General features: G+C 38.9%; 2 protein-coding genes across 7 annotated transcripts in view; both read left to right on the top strand.

The window, feature by feature from the left end:
* Nucleotides 1-11,020, top strand: part of AK7 (adenylate kinase 7) — a 29,015-nt gene extending 17,995 nt beyond the window's left edge. Inside the window, exons 15-18 of the mRNA XM_048308328.1 lie at nucleotides 585-782; nucleotides 5,440-5,660; nucleotides 7,815-7,973; nucleotides 9,702-11,020. Of these exons, the coding sequence (XP_048164285.1) occupies nucleotides 585-782; nucleotides 5,440-5,660; nucleotides 7,815-7,973; nucleotides 9,702-9,752 (629 nt within the window). The 3' untranslated portion in view covers nucleotides 9,753-11,020. The remainder of the gene's footprint in view (nucleotides 1-584; nucleotides 783-5,439; nucleotides 5,661-7,814; nucleotides 7,974-9,701) is intronic.
* A 505-nt stretch (nucleotides 11,021-11,525) lies between these two features.
* Nucleotides 11,526-16,279, top strand: part of PAPOLA (poly(A) polymerase alpha) — a 44,071-nt gene continuing 39,317 nt past the window's right edge. For 2 of the 6 annotated variants that reach the window (XM_048305643.1, XM_048305642.1), the window contains exon 1: nucleotides 11,526-11,809. In XM_048305643.1, coding sequence (XP_048161600.1) covers nucleotides 11,802-11,809 — 8 coding nt within the window. In that variant the 5' untranslated portion in view covers nucleotides 11,526-11,801. Of the gene's footprint in view, nucleotides 11,810-13,084; nucleotides 13,123-16,279 lie in introns of those variants that run through there. The other 4 variants (XM_048305641.1, XM_048305640.1, XM_048305637.1 and 1 more) reach the window with 2 other exon arrangements.

The raw sequence follows: 16,279 nt of genomic DNA, 5'->3' as shown, positions 1-16,279 counted from the left end.
CAACGAGAAGTCTAAAATATCACTCCATCTGTTCCTACTTAATTTAACAAAAAAAAAAATCTATTTCATGTCACACTGCTGCCTTCATATTTAAAAGTGAACAATTAGTCACAGAATCATTTAGGTTGGAAAGGACCACTAAGAGCATCAAGTCAAACCAGTAACCCAGCACTTCCAAGTCCACCATTAAATCATGTCCTTAAGTGGCACATTTCCATATCTCTTAAATACCTCCAGGCATGGTGACTCAATCACTTCTCCAGACAGCCTGTTCCAATGCTTGATCACCTTTTTGTTGAAGAAGTTTTTCTTAATTAAAACGAAGGGTTTGGTTCAGTTTCTGGGTTGTTTGTTTGTTTGTGCTTTTTTGTGAAAATGCCATCAACTGTTGGCTGATATCAACAGTAGGCTGTCTTTGTTGTGATTACAGCTGCTATTAATGGAATAAAAATGTAATTCATCGGTTATGCTGGGAATTAAAATAGAATGTTTTTCATCTATGTAGAAATTGCTTTATCCTGATGTTTTTGCTTGATTCCTTCGGAAATTTTGTATTTATTCAAACAATATGTTCTTCTTCACAGAATTTATTTTTTCTTTGACTGCATCTGATGAATTCCTTATAAACAGAATAATAAATCTGCCAGAGAGCGTCGTTGCTGGAACTCGTTATACTGAGGACCAGTTCCTGCAAAGTCTGAAACTCTTCCGCAAATTAAATACCGATGATACAACAGTTCTCAACTATTTTGATGAACTTGAAATACATCCTCAGTTTATTGGTATGGAATAATAAAATTAGTAGACATAAAAACATTTTGTTCTTACAAATTTAACACTTGCAAAAAATCAAATAGTAAGTGTCCATATATAAATAATATTTTTATTAACATTGCAGAATACATATACAACAAGCATTTAATTATATACCTGCAAAAATTGTTCTTTTACAGTTAACCTGTTTCTAAAAATTGGGGGTTTAGTTGTCCATTTTCGTAGGGTTAATTATTAAAATAATTTTATGACTTAGGTTACAGATCTCTGCACTGGCATCCTTTCCAATAGGTATGAGTACATTTTCATGGACTTAAATATTATGGTTCCTTATATTTTTTTCTTTAGTCTTATCCTCAGATGCTACTGTTGTCCACAAAATTCAGGTTCGTTACTTGGTGGGCAACAAGCTAATAATTACACTCTGAAGAGAGGCACTGATTATTTATTTCAGAATTGTGCAAGCCTCTGTGCTTGGTGGTACTCCACAAATGAAAGAAACACCACTACTATCAAAACTTTTCACTATTCTAGCAAGCAAAGGAATTAGTGTTTATTGGCTAAAAGTTACATAGTTCTCTTATTAATTAGTATTCTACCTTCTATTAGATAATGACTCTCTTGCTTCCCATGCTCAGTCTTTCTTTTCTTTTGGGTCTGTGGGTTTCTTGAGTCAGTGGTCCTTGCATCTGTGGTTGTGATTTCCTCACTGCTGGCAGTACCTTTTACCCAGTTGGAGCTGATTTCAGCGCAATTTCTGAGTTGGCTTTATTAGTGTCTTCCTTATCTTGGGCATTCTGCCAAATGTCCTTATGACCTGTAAATTCTGCACTCCTTGTGTCCACTATCAGTGGTACATCCTTCTTCCTGAGCTTTGTTAATGGCCCATTGGTCTGAGATCATTGAATCTTGTCCAGCCCTAAACCTTAACAAGGTAATTCTACCAAGAAGTAATTTGTTTCTCTAACACCTGGACATCATTTAGAGCTTGCTGTCTGTTTCATGGTTTAAATCTGCCTTCTTGTTGATCAACCTTGAAAGTATATGAAGATGAAACATAAAAGAACATAATTTCTTAAGAAAATTTTTACATTTTCCACATTTTGCAACACCAGGACAACATGTGGGTAATCTGTAAATAAAGAAGCATTTAAGAAAATTATTAGAAATTAAAGGTGGATGTCTGGGACTAAATCTGTTTTGCACTATACCTGTATGCGAGAAAATTTGTCTTCCCTACATACTCTCTAGAAAATTGTGATCACTGGGAAATCTTGAGAAGATTACTATAATCTGATTATTGAAAGCCAGTGAGATCAGAGTGACAGCATTCTAAAGAAAAGGTGGGGGTTTGGGGGGATGGGAGAGGAAAGAAAGAAGAAGGGCGAAAACCCTGCAACTAAAATCAAACTGCTGATATTTGGAATGTCTATTTGAGATGAATTAGTTAATTATATGAAAAGTTAATTGTTCAATCCCCTTAGTCATAACTGATTTTCTAAGTTTTTTATTTATTGTCAGTCACAGAGATTATTTTGAAAATAATAAGATATATGCGTTGTTAGGAAGTGTAGCAGTGGGAAAAAATAGTGAATTAGTACAAATATTTTAGAATTGAGGAAATTCTACTATGGAAAGTAAATGTATGAAATTGTAAATATTAAGGTCTGATGCCATCAATTGGTCGTATTCTTAGCTTATACACTTCTAGATATGCAACTAGTGGCACTGTCAAAGACTGAGTTTTATTTTGGCGGGTACTATAAAATGTATACTCTGTGATAAAATATCGCAGTGTTTTCTGCTAAGAATTATGCCTAAAGGTTAAACTGTAGCCCATTCCAAATACAGAAATTAATTTGCCTACTGATTTTAATTATTGCAGTATCACAGCTGTGATGTTCCAGATGATTTTCACATTGAGTGTATAGCATTGATTCTCATGTGCAAATGAGCATCATCTTTAGGTCCTGTTTGTCTCAGAACTGTCTATACCTATATTCACATTCCTGGTTGTTACCCACTGAAGTATGTAGATGTGTTGCTTCTGCTCTAAAATTGTAGGAAGAGATTACAGAGGTAACCACTGAGGATCCTTCAGCTCAGCCAATACTCCTCCATTCTAGTCAATGTTCCAACTGGATTTTCAGATGCATAGAATTAAGTAGCTTTGGATTTAGTCAGAGACCCAACTGCTTTCTCAGTCATATTCTGAAGAAAGGGTTAAAAATTATGCTTGATTTGTTTAATATTATTTCAAAATAATAAAAGTTTTCTTCCACTTTAAATTTAGAAAAGCATAACAATATGGTTTTATGTATCATTTTAATTATTTTTTTTTCTGAGTCTGAAATATGATTAGTACAACAGAGTGGGCTTCAAGATTCTGGAAACTCAATTTTGCTATGACGAGTCACTTTATGAAGGCTGAAAGTCGGTTATCTTGTGTCTTGTTTTTCTCATTTGCAAATTGGGGATGGTGACACAGGCATGTTAGATCGTATACAAAGAGGCATGTTACACTTATAACAGCAATTTCCTTTGAAGACCTTAATTTTTGAACTCCTTTTCCAGTGATTTTTCCTCTCAATTAGCATCAGTGATAGCTTCCTTTTTCATTTAAAAGGCATTCATTTCTAAGGATAAGTGTAGTTAATTATGATTGCTGTAATATGTACATTGTACTCTTCTGTGGCCATCTAAGAAAAAAATGTAGTCTTTAAGACCTCAAATTCAATGTTGATAGCATTCTTAGCAATACTTTAAATGACTAGAAAAGTGTTTTTCATTGTAATTTGTATATCCAGGTGCAGCTAAATTTGTAGAAATGATGAACCACTTGCCATAGAAAATGTATTCCTTTAATTCAGAATACTTCAGGAATATAATTCCTGAGTTTTTGAAAGAAGAAGCTGTAAAGTAAGTTTTATCATGTAGAATTATGTTCCCTCCTCAGTTAATGATCAGAGTTTGGACTTGAGGTCCAAATCACAAACACTTAAAATCTTGGGAAAATGGTGTTAAGTGTTTGAGAGTCTGATTCTGCCTGAACAGTGAACAGCAAGAATTGGGAAGAATGCTTTGCTGATGACTTTCAAAATAACTTCTTAAAGAACTGTGAAGTATGGGCTACTGGATTCTCATCTAAATTCTGTATTCTAATTCTTTTTCCCTTCATCTGCTTGCTCTCCTTAACCATTTCTGTGCTTTTACATCTTCCATTTCTTGTCCCTGAATAAGCCCTTTACCTCTGTATTCTCTACCTCAAATGCCCACTTTTCCTCTTTTCCATGTACATTCCTGTACTGTTTTTGCCTCCCCACACTGAATGCATACAGAAACTACAGAGCCCTGGAGAAAGTCTTCATTATTCTGTACTTTTTCTTCTTTCTTGTCAAGTTTAATGCGCAAGCAACCTCCAGCAATTAAAAGATAGAAGGAATAAGATGAAAGAAAAGGTCTTGTTCAGTCTTTATGTTCCTACATGAAGCTACAAATTTGTTTCATAAATATAATACAGTAAGAGATCGACTAGAGAGAGGTCTGTGCATTTGTAAATCTGTATGAGTGAAAATATTGGAGTTTGTGCCAAATCCCAACAACCTATTGTGTAGCATTCAGGGGGGAGAGAAGGACAAAACTGATGGTTTTATGCATCTGGATGAGTTGACATAAGGTTGATGTCAGTAACATCTCTGATAGTTGGTATGTGGGTTTCAAAACCTGGGCAAGCTGCAATTGATAAACAAGAGTTGTAAAAATTATTTTAAAATGTTTCTTCCTTACATCATCTTAAAAAGGCAAATTATTTTAGCTTAAACTGGTAAAGAAAATTAGATTTAGAAAACTTCATTCTGTGTAATAAAAATTTGACATTTATAAGCAATTGAAAACGAAGTAAAAAAATTCAGCCAAATTAATTTTAATAAAGAAATAGATTATATTCCGTGGCCGAAAGATCGGTCACACAGAAAGCCACGATCGGAAAAAGGTCAGCACCGAGCCCGGGATCGGTGCTGGGTGAACACAGATCCGACCTCTATCAGGTCAGATCCCCAAGTTCACCAGTGCTGCTTCGGCTGGTTCCTTTTTATACAGTTCTTGGGCAGAGTCCGAATTAATTCTATTCTTCTCGCAATCTAGCATATTCATGATGTTTTCTTGTCCCGAAGTTGGACTGCACAAAGCATTTCCTGGGTCTGATGAATTTTCCGTCTTGGATGATGAATTGTCCATCTCTGATTCCTGGAACAGTTATTCTTAGTTCTCGGAATGGGATACTCCTTTAACGACTCTGAGATGTTGATCAGTTTCATCAGGTGTGGTGTTAATAGCTCCAGATAAGGTCTACCTCCACCCTGAGACAGACTTTTTCGTATGCTGATTAGTTCCTGGCCTATTGTCTTCTCTGTTGCTGCCAAGGCTTGTGAAATTTTCTCCATCCCCTGGCCTGGGGTTTAGGCTTAAGCATTTTTATTTGTACAATTAATATATATATCTATGTACACAAGCATGAATTACCAATTTCATTTATAACAAAACCAACATCTTTTACTTGAAAATTCAAACAATATGAATACCATGTATTTTTAGGTCTTGCATAATAATTGACAATTGATAGTTGACAAAAGCCTTGAAAGAGTCCTCTCTTGTATTTTTTAAAAGATGTAGCTGTATATGAAGATTCTGAGAACAGACTTACTGTAACAAAGATCATCCAAGAAATTGGAGAACCTCGGAATTATGGTTTGACAGATGAAGAAAAGGAGGTTTTGGAGCGCCAAGCAGCTGAGGAACGCCTTGTCAAAGAAGCTCAAGAAAAAGCTGAACAAGAGCGTAAAGAAGCTGAGGAAAGGGCTGAAAGAATGGCAAGATGGGAAGAGTGGGTAGGTTAATACATATGTTTGGGAAAACATTATTATTTATGTGTTTTAGATGGCTTCAAGTAGTCTGTTATGTAAACAGATTGTTATGTAAATTTACGCACACTTGGGAAGTGTGGTGTAAATTCTCTTACTCCTTATATCATAATTTAGATCTTGGTTAGGCTATCTTCACAGTGTGATTGAAGTCCATCCTACAGAAGAGAGTGTCTTTTTTATTACACACATAGCATTTTTTTGCATTTTGGTATCAGCATGTCTTTAAAATACTTTTATGGTACTCTTGTTGTCGTGCTGTAGCTCTTCTATTTTACCATTTATAAGTATCTACTACAGTCAATGGTTATTTTCCTTACCAAGTCTTCTAGGACTTTTGTATTTTGCTCATTTTACTTCTAAGCACCTGACCAAGTCTTAATTATCAAACTAGATTTTTAACTCAACACTGACCAATCTTCCAGCCTGCATCGCAAAAAGGTTTCTGAGCCTGCAAGAACATGTGAGAGAGCTGAGTACTCGGTTCAGTAAGGACTACCTCCTGCAGTCTGAATGATGGTTTTTGTTTGCTAATAATCTAATAAGTACTTGGTATTTGGGCTACCTGACCCCAGAAGATTCGCATGTGATTCTTTTTCCTTATTTACTTTGCCACACCTAAGGACATTTTAGTTAAATGACCTGAAATGCATTCGGTAAATATGTTCCTTCACACCCAACATCAGGCCTTTTCACCAGAAGGCAAGTCTATTGTCCTCTTTTAGAGCTATTTAAAAACAAACTGATCCTTCCACAGAGAAGCCCTTTTGTTATATTTGAATGCCCATACACATATATGGGGTTATAATATGATGAAATTACTGACTTTTTAAGAAGCATTTACATTCCTCTGATGTTGGCTTGTAACTAAGGGGTTTTTTTTTATCTCTGATTATTTACAGCTTCATTCAACAGCATTAAACAGCATTTTGTGCCCTGTAAAATTTGTAAGGATAGTTAACACATTTTAGCTAGATTCAATCCAAGCCATCTATCTTTAAAAGAGCAAACTGTGCATTAATCAAAGCTAAAGTAGGTGTTTAAGTAAAATGTGTGCTTAAGGCTATCCTTTTAAATAGGCAGATGCTCAGGAGATCTAAGCAACTGTTCATTTGCCCTTGACACTGTAGATTAGCTGCTATCTCTGACTAGTGACCAAAGACCACTTGCAAGATTTATTCAATAGCACTCCTGGATTGAGTGAATAAGGTAAAAATTGGTGTATCTGTTTTATCTGAACATTGCTTTTGTGTTATGCTTTGAGTATAGCAAAGCAGCCTTCAGAGTATCATCTGTTTTCTGTATCTGTATGTGACTCAGGCTACTGATGAATAAAATTAGTGAAGAGAGGACAATGAAAATGAATTGGAGTAATCCTCTGGCTAAAGCTACTGCAAGTATGCATGCTACTAAGTGTTACTGAATGGAAGGGAGAAAAGCTTGCAGCAGTTTTATTTCCTCATCCCTCTTACTTTTTGAGTGTAAAAATTGCATTTGGTTTTACCTGAATTTGGAAATAAATTTAGCTGGTGTAAACAGATGTAATTCACTGCGGTTTCAGTGTATTTGACTCTCAAGCCCCTCAAAAACATCAATGAAATAAGAATAAAACAAACCAAGGAAACCAAAGAGAAACAAACCCAACACAATTAACAAATTAAACATTTAGAAAGCCAGAGCTCTCTGCTGAGTAAAAATACTCTCCTTTCCCTCCAGTTCAAAGAAGCCTCAAGAAACCGTCTGCATTTGCAATAGCACTAATTTTTGAAGTGCTACAGTGTATTTCAACCATTTTGCCAAATACCTTATGTAAACCGGACCACTGGAAGACTTGAAAATAAACCTCCTTTTAGGTGTTAGAGAAGAAAAATAAAATCAGTTTAGTAAGGGATTATGTCAGTCCTTATCCTTTTCAATTCTTTGTCCTCAGTGTGTTGAGTGCTCTAAATTTAATAAGCAACTAATAATTTTTCCTGTCAACCTGTTTTTTAAAGTTCTGTCCACAGCTTCTAACACTTTTTTTTCCTCTAGGCCAGGGCTGTTATTTAGCCAAATGTGATTTGATAGATGTTATAAACATAATTATTTATTATTTAATCTTTTTTTCTTTATTACTTGTAGAATAAACAGCTGGAGGAAGTGAAAAGACAAGAACAAGAGTTAGTAGAGGCCCAGTCTATTCCACTACGAAACTATTTAATGAAGAATGTCATGCCAACACTTATGCAAGGGATAAATGAATGCTGTAGGATCAGGCCAGATGATCCAGTCAATTTTCTGGTAAGGTGATTATGTTTTGTTTCTTAAATATGTTTGAATACTCATGTAGACCCAAAGAATCTCTGTTAACAAAAGGACTTAAATTTCCTCCCCACTTTCAGGATAGCAAGAAATTAATGATTAGAATCTGTAATTCTGGTGAACAGCAATTACAGTGAAAATTAAAAACCACCAATTACTCTTTATGGGATCATTTGATACTGTGTATCAAGGGCAGTATCCAGTGTAGTTAAACAGTAATAGGACAAGAATCACTACCAGAACTTTTTTCCCCTTGGTATGTGCACTCTGCACATTTTACATACCCTGACAATTCTGCTGTGCCATAGAGGACTACAAGTTAAACAACTTTTTGACATTAGGCTTTCATTTCCATTAGACTGATGTGTGCCAATGAACCTATTACAATATCTAGTAGCTGGAGTTAGGTTCCCCAAAAGAGGGTATACAAAGAAATCCGTGGGCAATTACGCCCTTACAATCTAAACTCCCCAGCCCTCATAGGACATCCCTCACAGGACCAGGAGCTGTTTGAGGGTCTGAGATCTGGTTGCCTGTCATTGGTTTGCTGTCTATGACAGAGGGGTTGCTAAAGGGTCACCTCCACACTCTCTTAGGTCAGTTTCAGTGGAGGTTTTGGTTGGTTCTGGTTGTTACAATAATGCGGTTGTTACGGTTCATATACCATGATCTATGGGCTGTCCACACCAGCTATTAATTTTTAAGTAATGTTTAAGCTGCAGCTTTGTCTATTCTAACCATTATTAATGTTCAGATTGTTAGTGCCAGGTTTCACTGTAATCCATCTTTGACTTGAAAATATAACAATATGGTTCAGATAAAGTTCAACTTGCAGCCTAAAAATTCTAGCTACTTATGACTACTTTCAAATGACATAAAATTTTTAACCCTTCAGAAAGGGGGACATCACTCTCCACCCCTCTAGACACAACTGAACACGTTGTAATGATAAATGCCAGCTCTTTGGTAATTCCCTTCACAATACACACATAAATAACGGAGAAAGTCCGATAGGACATTCATATACTAATTCTAGTTGCAGAAGATCTCAGGATGTTATCCAGCAAAACTTTCGGTTGAAAGCAGGGTCAGCATTGCATTCAGACAGGAATCCAGGTGCTGTAACATTATTGCTGTGCTGCTGTTCTGCCTGCATATCCTAACCAAGCTGTTCGCAAGTTGAAACAGAGCATTTTATTAATCAAGCAAAAGCTTAAAATTAAAGCAATGGTGTTGCAATCCCACTTCAGGCACTAAGGAATGTTTTCTTGGTTTAACATTTTTGCTTACTGGTGAGTGACAACTGCCTGTAGCTGTAGAAGTATGACATCTTTCCCAATACCTGCATAGCTTTTAAACTTCAGTATCAGTGGGTCCAGAAATCAGGCCCTAGGCTACTCACTAGACTTCCATGGAGTGACAAATACTGTTATAAATGGCTCACTTCCTTCTCTTGCCCATGATAGAAACAGGGTGACCACTATAAGGAGGGAGTGTGAGGTTGATGGTATTTTGGACAGTATTTGGGGAAAAGAGATTGCTCTGACGTAGGGACATTTTCTGCCATAAGTTACATTTTAGGGCCATTTAATACGTTCTGCAGTTTTGTTTAAAGCAATGTTATCCACTATATCTTTGTTATTTTACATACATTTCAAAGTTGGAGCTATGAAAATAATTGTAATTTTGAAACTCTTCTGTTTATAGGCAGAATATCTCTTCAAGAACAGTCCTGATATCAACTGGAATAAACGTTAAATCCTAGCAGCAATAGGAATTGTGAAACCAAAAGGGAGAAAATTCCTAATATACTTTAGATAAAAATACTTAGTTTCTGATGTAATTTTTGTTTAAGCTTATTATGTAATCTTCATTTTTTATTTCTCACACTTTATTACTATTTTTGTACTGGGTTTTTAATATTCTTCTCCAACATTTCCATTTGCTGTATGTATTGTTTGATACATTTACACATCTGTATTTCAGATGTCTATTGGAAACTCCGAACCATAAGAATTCTGTTCTCTCTGCAAAATCTTCTTCCTGGATTTATTTTTAGCTACACATTCTATTTAAACAATATATTATTTTCCTTATCCTTAGTGAATGTAGGCAGCTAGCCTGAGAAAAACTTTTATCAAAAAAGAAACATGTTTTTACTGAAAAAGGAAATAACTAGGAGCAGCAAGCTCCCTTAGTTCCCTTCCAGGCTACCAAGAGGCAAAAAGTCACATAATACAGGCTTCTTGTGCTGCACTGAGCACTTGACTGGTAAACAGTTTCCCAGCATAGGTATGTCATAAAACCTGTGTTTTACTTTGGTACCAAACACATGGCTGTAGATCTCATTTAATAATCTTCAGCATTCAAAACTAGATAGATATTTTTTAGAGATTCTTGAAGAATCTAGACTTTCCAGCACATGGCTATCCTTCTCAATTTTATTGACTTCATCTAGCTCTCACAGGAACTGTATCTATGCTGACTGAGCTGAAACTGATGACATACTGGGTGTAAAACAAATAGAGGATTTTGTCAAAACAGAAGGCAAGGACCCTTTGTGCAAAAGGTGCAGGAAAAAAAGAGGAAGAGCTGAAAGAATAGTGATACAGAAACATTTTACAGTTATTTTGTCTGTAACTTTGAGTATCAGAATTTGAGACGTGTTAATGCCCAATGCTTTTATTCAGATATATTAGTATTTTTACAGAGTATCTTAAGTCATCTGTTTTCATAGAGTCACACAGACAAGTTAGGAACACAGTCCAGAACCATCATCTCCTCTTCTAAAGATAAACATATATTTTTGTGATCTATATGTTCTATATGCTGTCAGCCCAAGCTACCATTTATCCTGTGAGGCAGTTGAAGATTAAATAATCGGTAGCTTTAGACAATTTTTTAAAGTACTACTTTTCAGAGGAAAGATGAAAACTGGACACTTAAAAAGAGAGGATAAATTAGGATTTCTCTAGAGTTATTGTAATGCATTTACTTTTCTAAGAATAAAGTTTTGATCTGATCTATAACGAGCGTGACTTTTTTTTTTAAATATTCTGCAAGTTTATGCAGACCACTCCAGGCAGGTGTTTCAAAAACAACTCTTAGAAAAGGATCTGTTTGCTTTGTGCAGGGCACGAATGCATAGTGAGCCCGACGCGGGTAGCCAAAGCCCCGCACGGCGCTGCGTTCGAGACAGGTCCTTCCACGCCGGCAGCGCTCCGAGCCCCCAGCGCCGGGGCGCCCCTGCAGGGGCTCTCTGAGCGCCGGGGCAGCCCTGTCAGCGAGCCCGGCCCCGCCCGGCCCGGCCCGCCCGGCCCCGCCCCCGGCCCCGCGCACGCGCCGCCCCGCGGCCGTTGGCGCTTTGTTTTCAAACCCCGGCCGGCGCCTCTGCCGTCGCCGCCGCGACTACATTTCCCAGCGTGCCCCGCGGCCCCGAGGCCGTCTGCGCACTCGCGGCCGGGTGAGCGTGCGCGCCGTGCGGGGGTGTCCGCCGCGCTGCGTCAGGCCCCCCCCGCCCCGAGACGTTGCTGTGGTAGCGTCCGGGCGCCATGTTAGAAGGCCGGAGGGGAAGAGGCGAGTGAAGCGGCGGCGGCGGCCGGGCCCGGCACAGCCGCTCCCTCCGCTCCCGGGGCCTGGCCCCGGCCCGTGCCATGGTCGCGGCTCTCGCCGCTCCGCGGGACGAGTGACCGGTCCGTAGGCGGCAGCGGTGGGGGAGCAGGAAGAAGAGGAGGAAGGGGACGACGCGGCGGCGGTGGTGGCGGCGGCGGCGGCGGCGGAGGAGGAGGAGGAGGGGCCGGAGAGACGATGCCGTTGTAAGTCCGGGAGCTCGCGGGGCGCGCTCGGCGTCCGGGTTGTGTCGGCCTCGGCTCGGCGCTCCCCGCATGCCCAGGCCCTTCCTGCCGGGGCTCGGGCCCTTCCCCCCTCGCGGTCCCCTCGGCCCGGGCGCTTCCGCTGCCGCAGTGTGCGGCCCTGGCGCCGCTGCCCGCGCCGCCGGGAGCTCCGCGCTGTCCTTCTCACCCCCCATCGCCGTGAGCCCCGGAGGAGACGGTGATGTGGCTTTTGGGTTGTTGTCGCCGTCTCTGCGACCTCGCAGCGGCAACGTGCCGGGAAGGGGCGGACGCGTGCGGCGGCCTCCGCTCCCCGCTGTTGGGTCAGGGCGCACGAAGGGGCGAGACCCGCGTGTTTGTCCCTTCCTCGCTCTGGGCGCCAAGGGTGAAGCGCTTTTTCCGCCAAGGGCCCCCGTGAAGTCTCTCCCTCAGTGACCACGCGGACAGTTTTTCCCCGTTCTGGGGGCAGGAGACCCTGGGCCGGTGGTGCCAGTGGGCGCCCTGAGCCCAGCGCGCTGCCCTTGGAACCCGCCACTCCCGGTGGCTCCGGGCAGCGCCCTCGGCCGGCAGAACGGGCTGCGGGCCCGTGTGTCCCCCCAGCCCGCCGCCGGGAATCCGGGGCGCCTGTGCTTTGAACGTGCCGTGCCGTGACCCTGCTGGCAGTCAGGAATAACGAAGTGTGACTTTATTCATCCCGGTTTGTTCGCTGATATCTCTCACCCCACCCCTGGCATTTTTTTCTTCGCTTATTTTTTTTTTTTTCCCTATCGCTGACGTTTTTATGATTCCTGATTGAGACGACAGAATTTACATTTCCTCAGTTCTGTAGTTCACAATCTTAATATTTTATTACGTTATACAAATCAGTGAATTAGTGTATAGTGTATATACTGAAACAGTGATGTGTAGGTGGTCAAATGACTTTTCAGAATAAGACATGTTTATATATTTTCGATTAGTCTGTTTGTTTCGGTTTTTTGTTGTTTTTTTTTTTAATTGAAGGAAAAATATAAAGAATTTTTGATTATTCACTGTTTTCTTCACTGTTATAATTTGGGATTATTCACTGTAATTTTAAATATGTCAGTTTTTAAGTGGAGAGTAGCCAAGGTTGTCTCTTGTGGCTGTTTAGTTCAGTCTAAAGTACTGCAGAGTTAGTCCTGGGGTAGATAACATAGTAGAAAGTTACCTGAAAGGGTTTTTGGCAGGGAAAGGACCAATAGGCGAATGCAGGAAGGAAAACGGCTATGCTAAGTAGGTTCTAATGCTTGTATAATGAAGTGCCAATGTCCTTATAGGTAAGTTTTGCACATGCTCATTATGGCAATGAAAAATTACCAAAAGTCAGCTTTGAAGTTGGCTAGGCTTTTCAGCCTCAGGAAAATGGGAGGGTGTTTATTCTGCTTGCTTTCATTCTTAGTTTATTTTGTTGTGACTACATAAATTCCAAATGCTTAGTAACAACATTTAAAAGTTTGGGCTATTTTTATGAGTTGTAATAATAGCGACCTTCAACTTTGAAAAGTTTGGAATGATTGATAATTTCTCTTGATGTAGGTGTCTACACTAGACACCTACTAGACACTCTTAAATAACAATACATAGTTACAATTGCATCAATATATTGCTATTTTCAGTATAAGCATTACTTGGCAACTTACTTAGTACTGGAGGTTTATTGTAGTTACCAAAAATGAAGCCTTCTCAGTTTATGCATTTGTTCTGTCATTTGTATGTATGGCATTGTTGACTTGGTATCATTCAGTCAAGACTTAAAAGTGAGTATTATAGTGCCAGTAAGTAGAAATGCTGGTAGTGCTAATTCTTGTGTTTGTGAAGTGATACCTCTGCCTTTAGAGGAAAGAGGCAGCTTGGGAAGATTTTTTTTCCTCTATAATTCTTTCCAGTTGATTCTGTCTTCTGGACAATAATCTTTTGGAGTGAAAGTGGAACAACCCTATGTTATGCCAAACTTTCATGGTGACAAAATGTTCCTTTCAATATGTCATTTAAACTTCATTTTGAACCCTGGTGTTTACAGTTGACAGGCCTTGTCAAAACTGATCTTCCATACAAAGGAGATTGTCATTCTTGATTTGGAAGTTTCAGGTTCTCCAGAGCTGTACATCAGTGTTCATATTGGGCTGTGTTGTGTGCTTATTAACAGTATGATACAGAATATAAAGCCAAGCCAATTCTTTCTGTACATGGTACATCAGTAGTAAGACTACTGATGCTGACATCTGGAATTTGCAGACACCTTTAGTATTTTTATATACATTAAAATTTATCTTAGAAACTTATGTGACTTCTTGTCAAAATTCTCATATGGGAAGCACTAGCGGCTGTATAAGGAAGAAGTCTTTAACAAAAAAGCTGATTAGAAACAAAGATGACTACTTCCCCTGTCATAAACATATATTTTAGTGCATGATTAGGTACAGAATGTTCCTGTGCATTATCTGAAACGTAAGATGCCAGGGAAGAATGAAGCTCACTGAGCTGTTTGTGTTTTGGTTGGGTGTGGGGCTTATACAGAAAGGCTACTGACTCAGTGAAGCTGGAATTATGTTTATGTGAGTGATGATGTAGTCTTTTCATGTAACCTGGGGCTTTCTAACCCTCCAACTAGAGAAAACATGAATCTGTTTCTTGGTAAGCTACTGAACGTCTGTGTCTGCTGAATTCATGGCAAAACACTTTTGATATGATGTGGTTTTTTTCTGTAACCAGAAGTGGAAAAGTGCATTGAGTCATATATATGAACATTTAAAAGTGCCGGAAAATCTATAAATTTTAAGTACTGTTAGTATTGGTAAGTTCTGTATTAGAGTTTTGGAATGTCATTAAGAATTACTCTTTCCAGTGGACACTCAAGCTGATTTTCACTTCTGAAGTAAGACTTCATTTTTTCTTTCACTGAACTTTGCTATAGACATATGCAAAGTCATTGTTTTCTTCACTTTTAATTAGAGACTGTCAACTTACATGCCAGAAGTAGAGCGCTGTATTTAAAATGGCTTGTGCTGATTTGGAATGGGTAAGCAGTGTGTTTCTGAACAGAGTTGAGAATTTTATAGGCTGTTAGGAAAGGAATTAAATTATTCTTAACTTTGCAAAGCATTGGACTGACTTTAGAAGAATAGTTGGCATAACATAAAGTGATAGCTTTTTTAATTGAGAAGCAATTAATATAAAAATCTGTATTGAGGATTAATTTGTTAGATGGCAAGGATATGTAGTTTTGCAATAGCTTTCAGTCTTCCAGTATTGCTCTAAAAAAGGACTGAGTTTATACCTGTTAATATAGAGGTATTGCACATAACTTGGAAACCCAGTTATTTTGGGCTGAGCAGATTTCACTACTGAGACAAATTAATCTCAACAGTGAAATGCATTGTGGGATTCCTAGTTCTTGGTTTATACTCCCTGTTATCTTTTGATTCAGCCTTACTGAATTTCTTAATTGCTCTTGACTGTTTTGTCTCCAGCATAGCAATAAAAATAATTTTTGGTTTAACTGCTGCCTGTGCAGTTCATTAGCACTTTCCTTTTTTTTAAACTTGAGGAACTTCTCCTTCAACTGTGTCCGTAAGAGTATTGTGGATGGGTTTACATTTGCACATGCTGCCTTCCCTGTTCTGCTGTGCAAACAGGAGAGCCAGAGAGCTCAGGAGAGAGTCCAAGGTTAGCAGAATTTGTATGAATGATCTTCCTTTTGCCATAGGTTAGTCTCTTCTATAGCCCTGTTGCTCGCTGCTGCTCCAATACCTGTGTTCAAATCAGTTTTGTGTATCTTGAACATCTCATGGTGACAATTGAAGACTTAATTCATGGTCTGAATGGTCCAGTGATGTTCTGCTAGGTATTGGAACTTTCATTCAGGAGGGACAGCTGTATTGTCTTAGCTATTTAAAACATGTTCCTCAGTAACTGATTTACACGGACTTCACTGATGTTTCCTGCCTAGAGTTATGAAACTTCGTCTGGAGTGATGGCGTTAGCATTAAGCTAGAAACTTCAGTCTAATTTGCCAGTCACCCATTGTTGAAGGAAACTTCAAAAGAAGCAAAACCCCTCAACAGAGTTTCTCTTCATCTGGACACAGTGGAGCTTGAGCTCCATGAATTTATCTCCAGCTGGTTAACCTGATGGTGTGATGACCTAATATTGTTTCAGGAATCTGAATTGGATGTCTTACAATACCAAATAAGAAGGAATAAATTTTGCTGAGGTAATCAGTAGAGGCAAATAGAGAAGTGAGGATAATCACTGAGAATCCTTGAGTTGAGTATTTTGTCTTAGTATCTGGATGAGTCTGAAACTTACGGGGATTTAAATTGTTACGATTTGTTTAATATCATGCTATGTATTTTTAAGATTTCAGTTGTTTGTACTGTCTTTTATTTTTGTGAAGTTTCCCAAATTTCGGTAGCATGATGTTTAGATAGTATG

Source organism: Corvus hawaiiensis, chromosome 6, assembly GCF_020740725.1.
Source record: "Corvus hawaiiensis isolate bCorHaw1 chromosome 6, bCorHaw1.pri.cur, whole genome shotgun sequence".
NCBI classification, from domain to species: Eukaryota; Metazoa; Chordata; class Aves; order Passeriformes; family Corvidae; genus Corvus; species Corvus hawaiiensis.
This window is presented reverse-complemented; position numbering and strand designations above follow the sequence as displayed.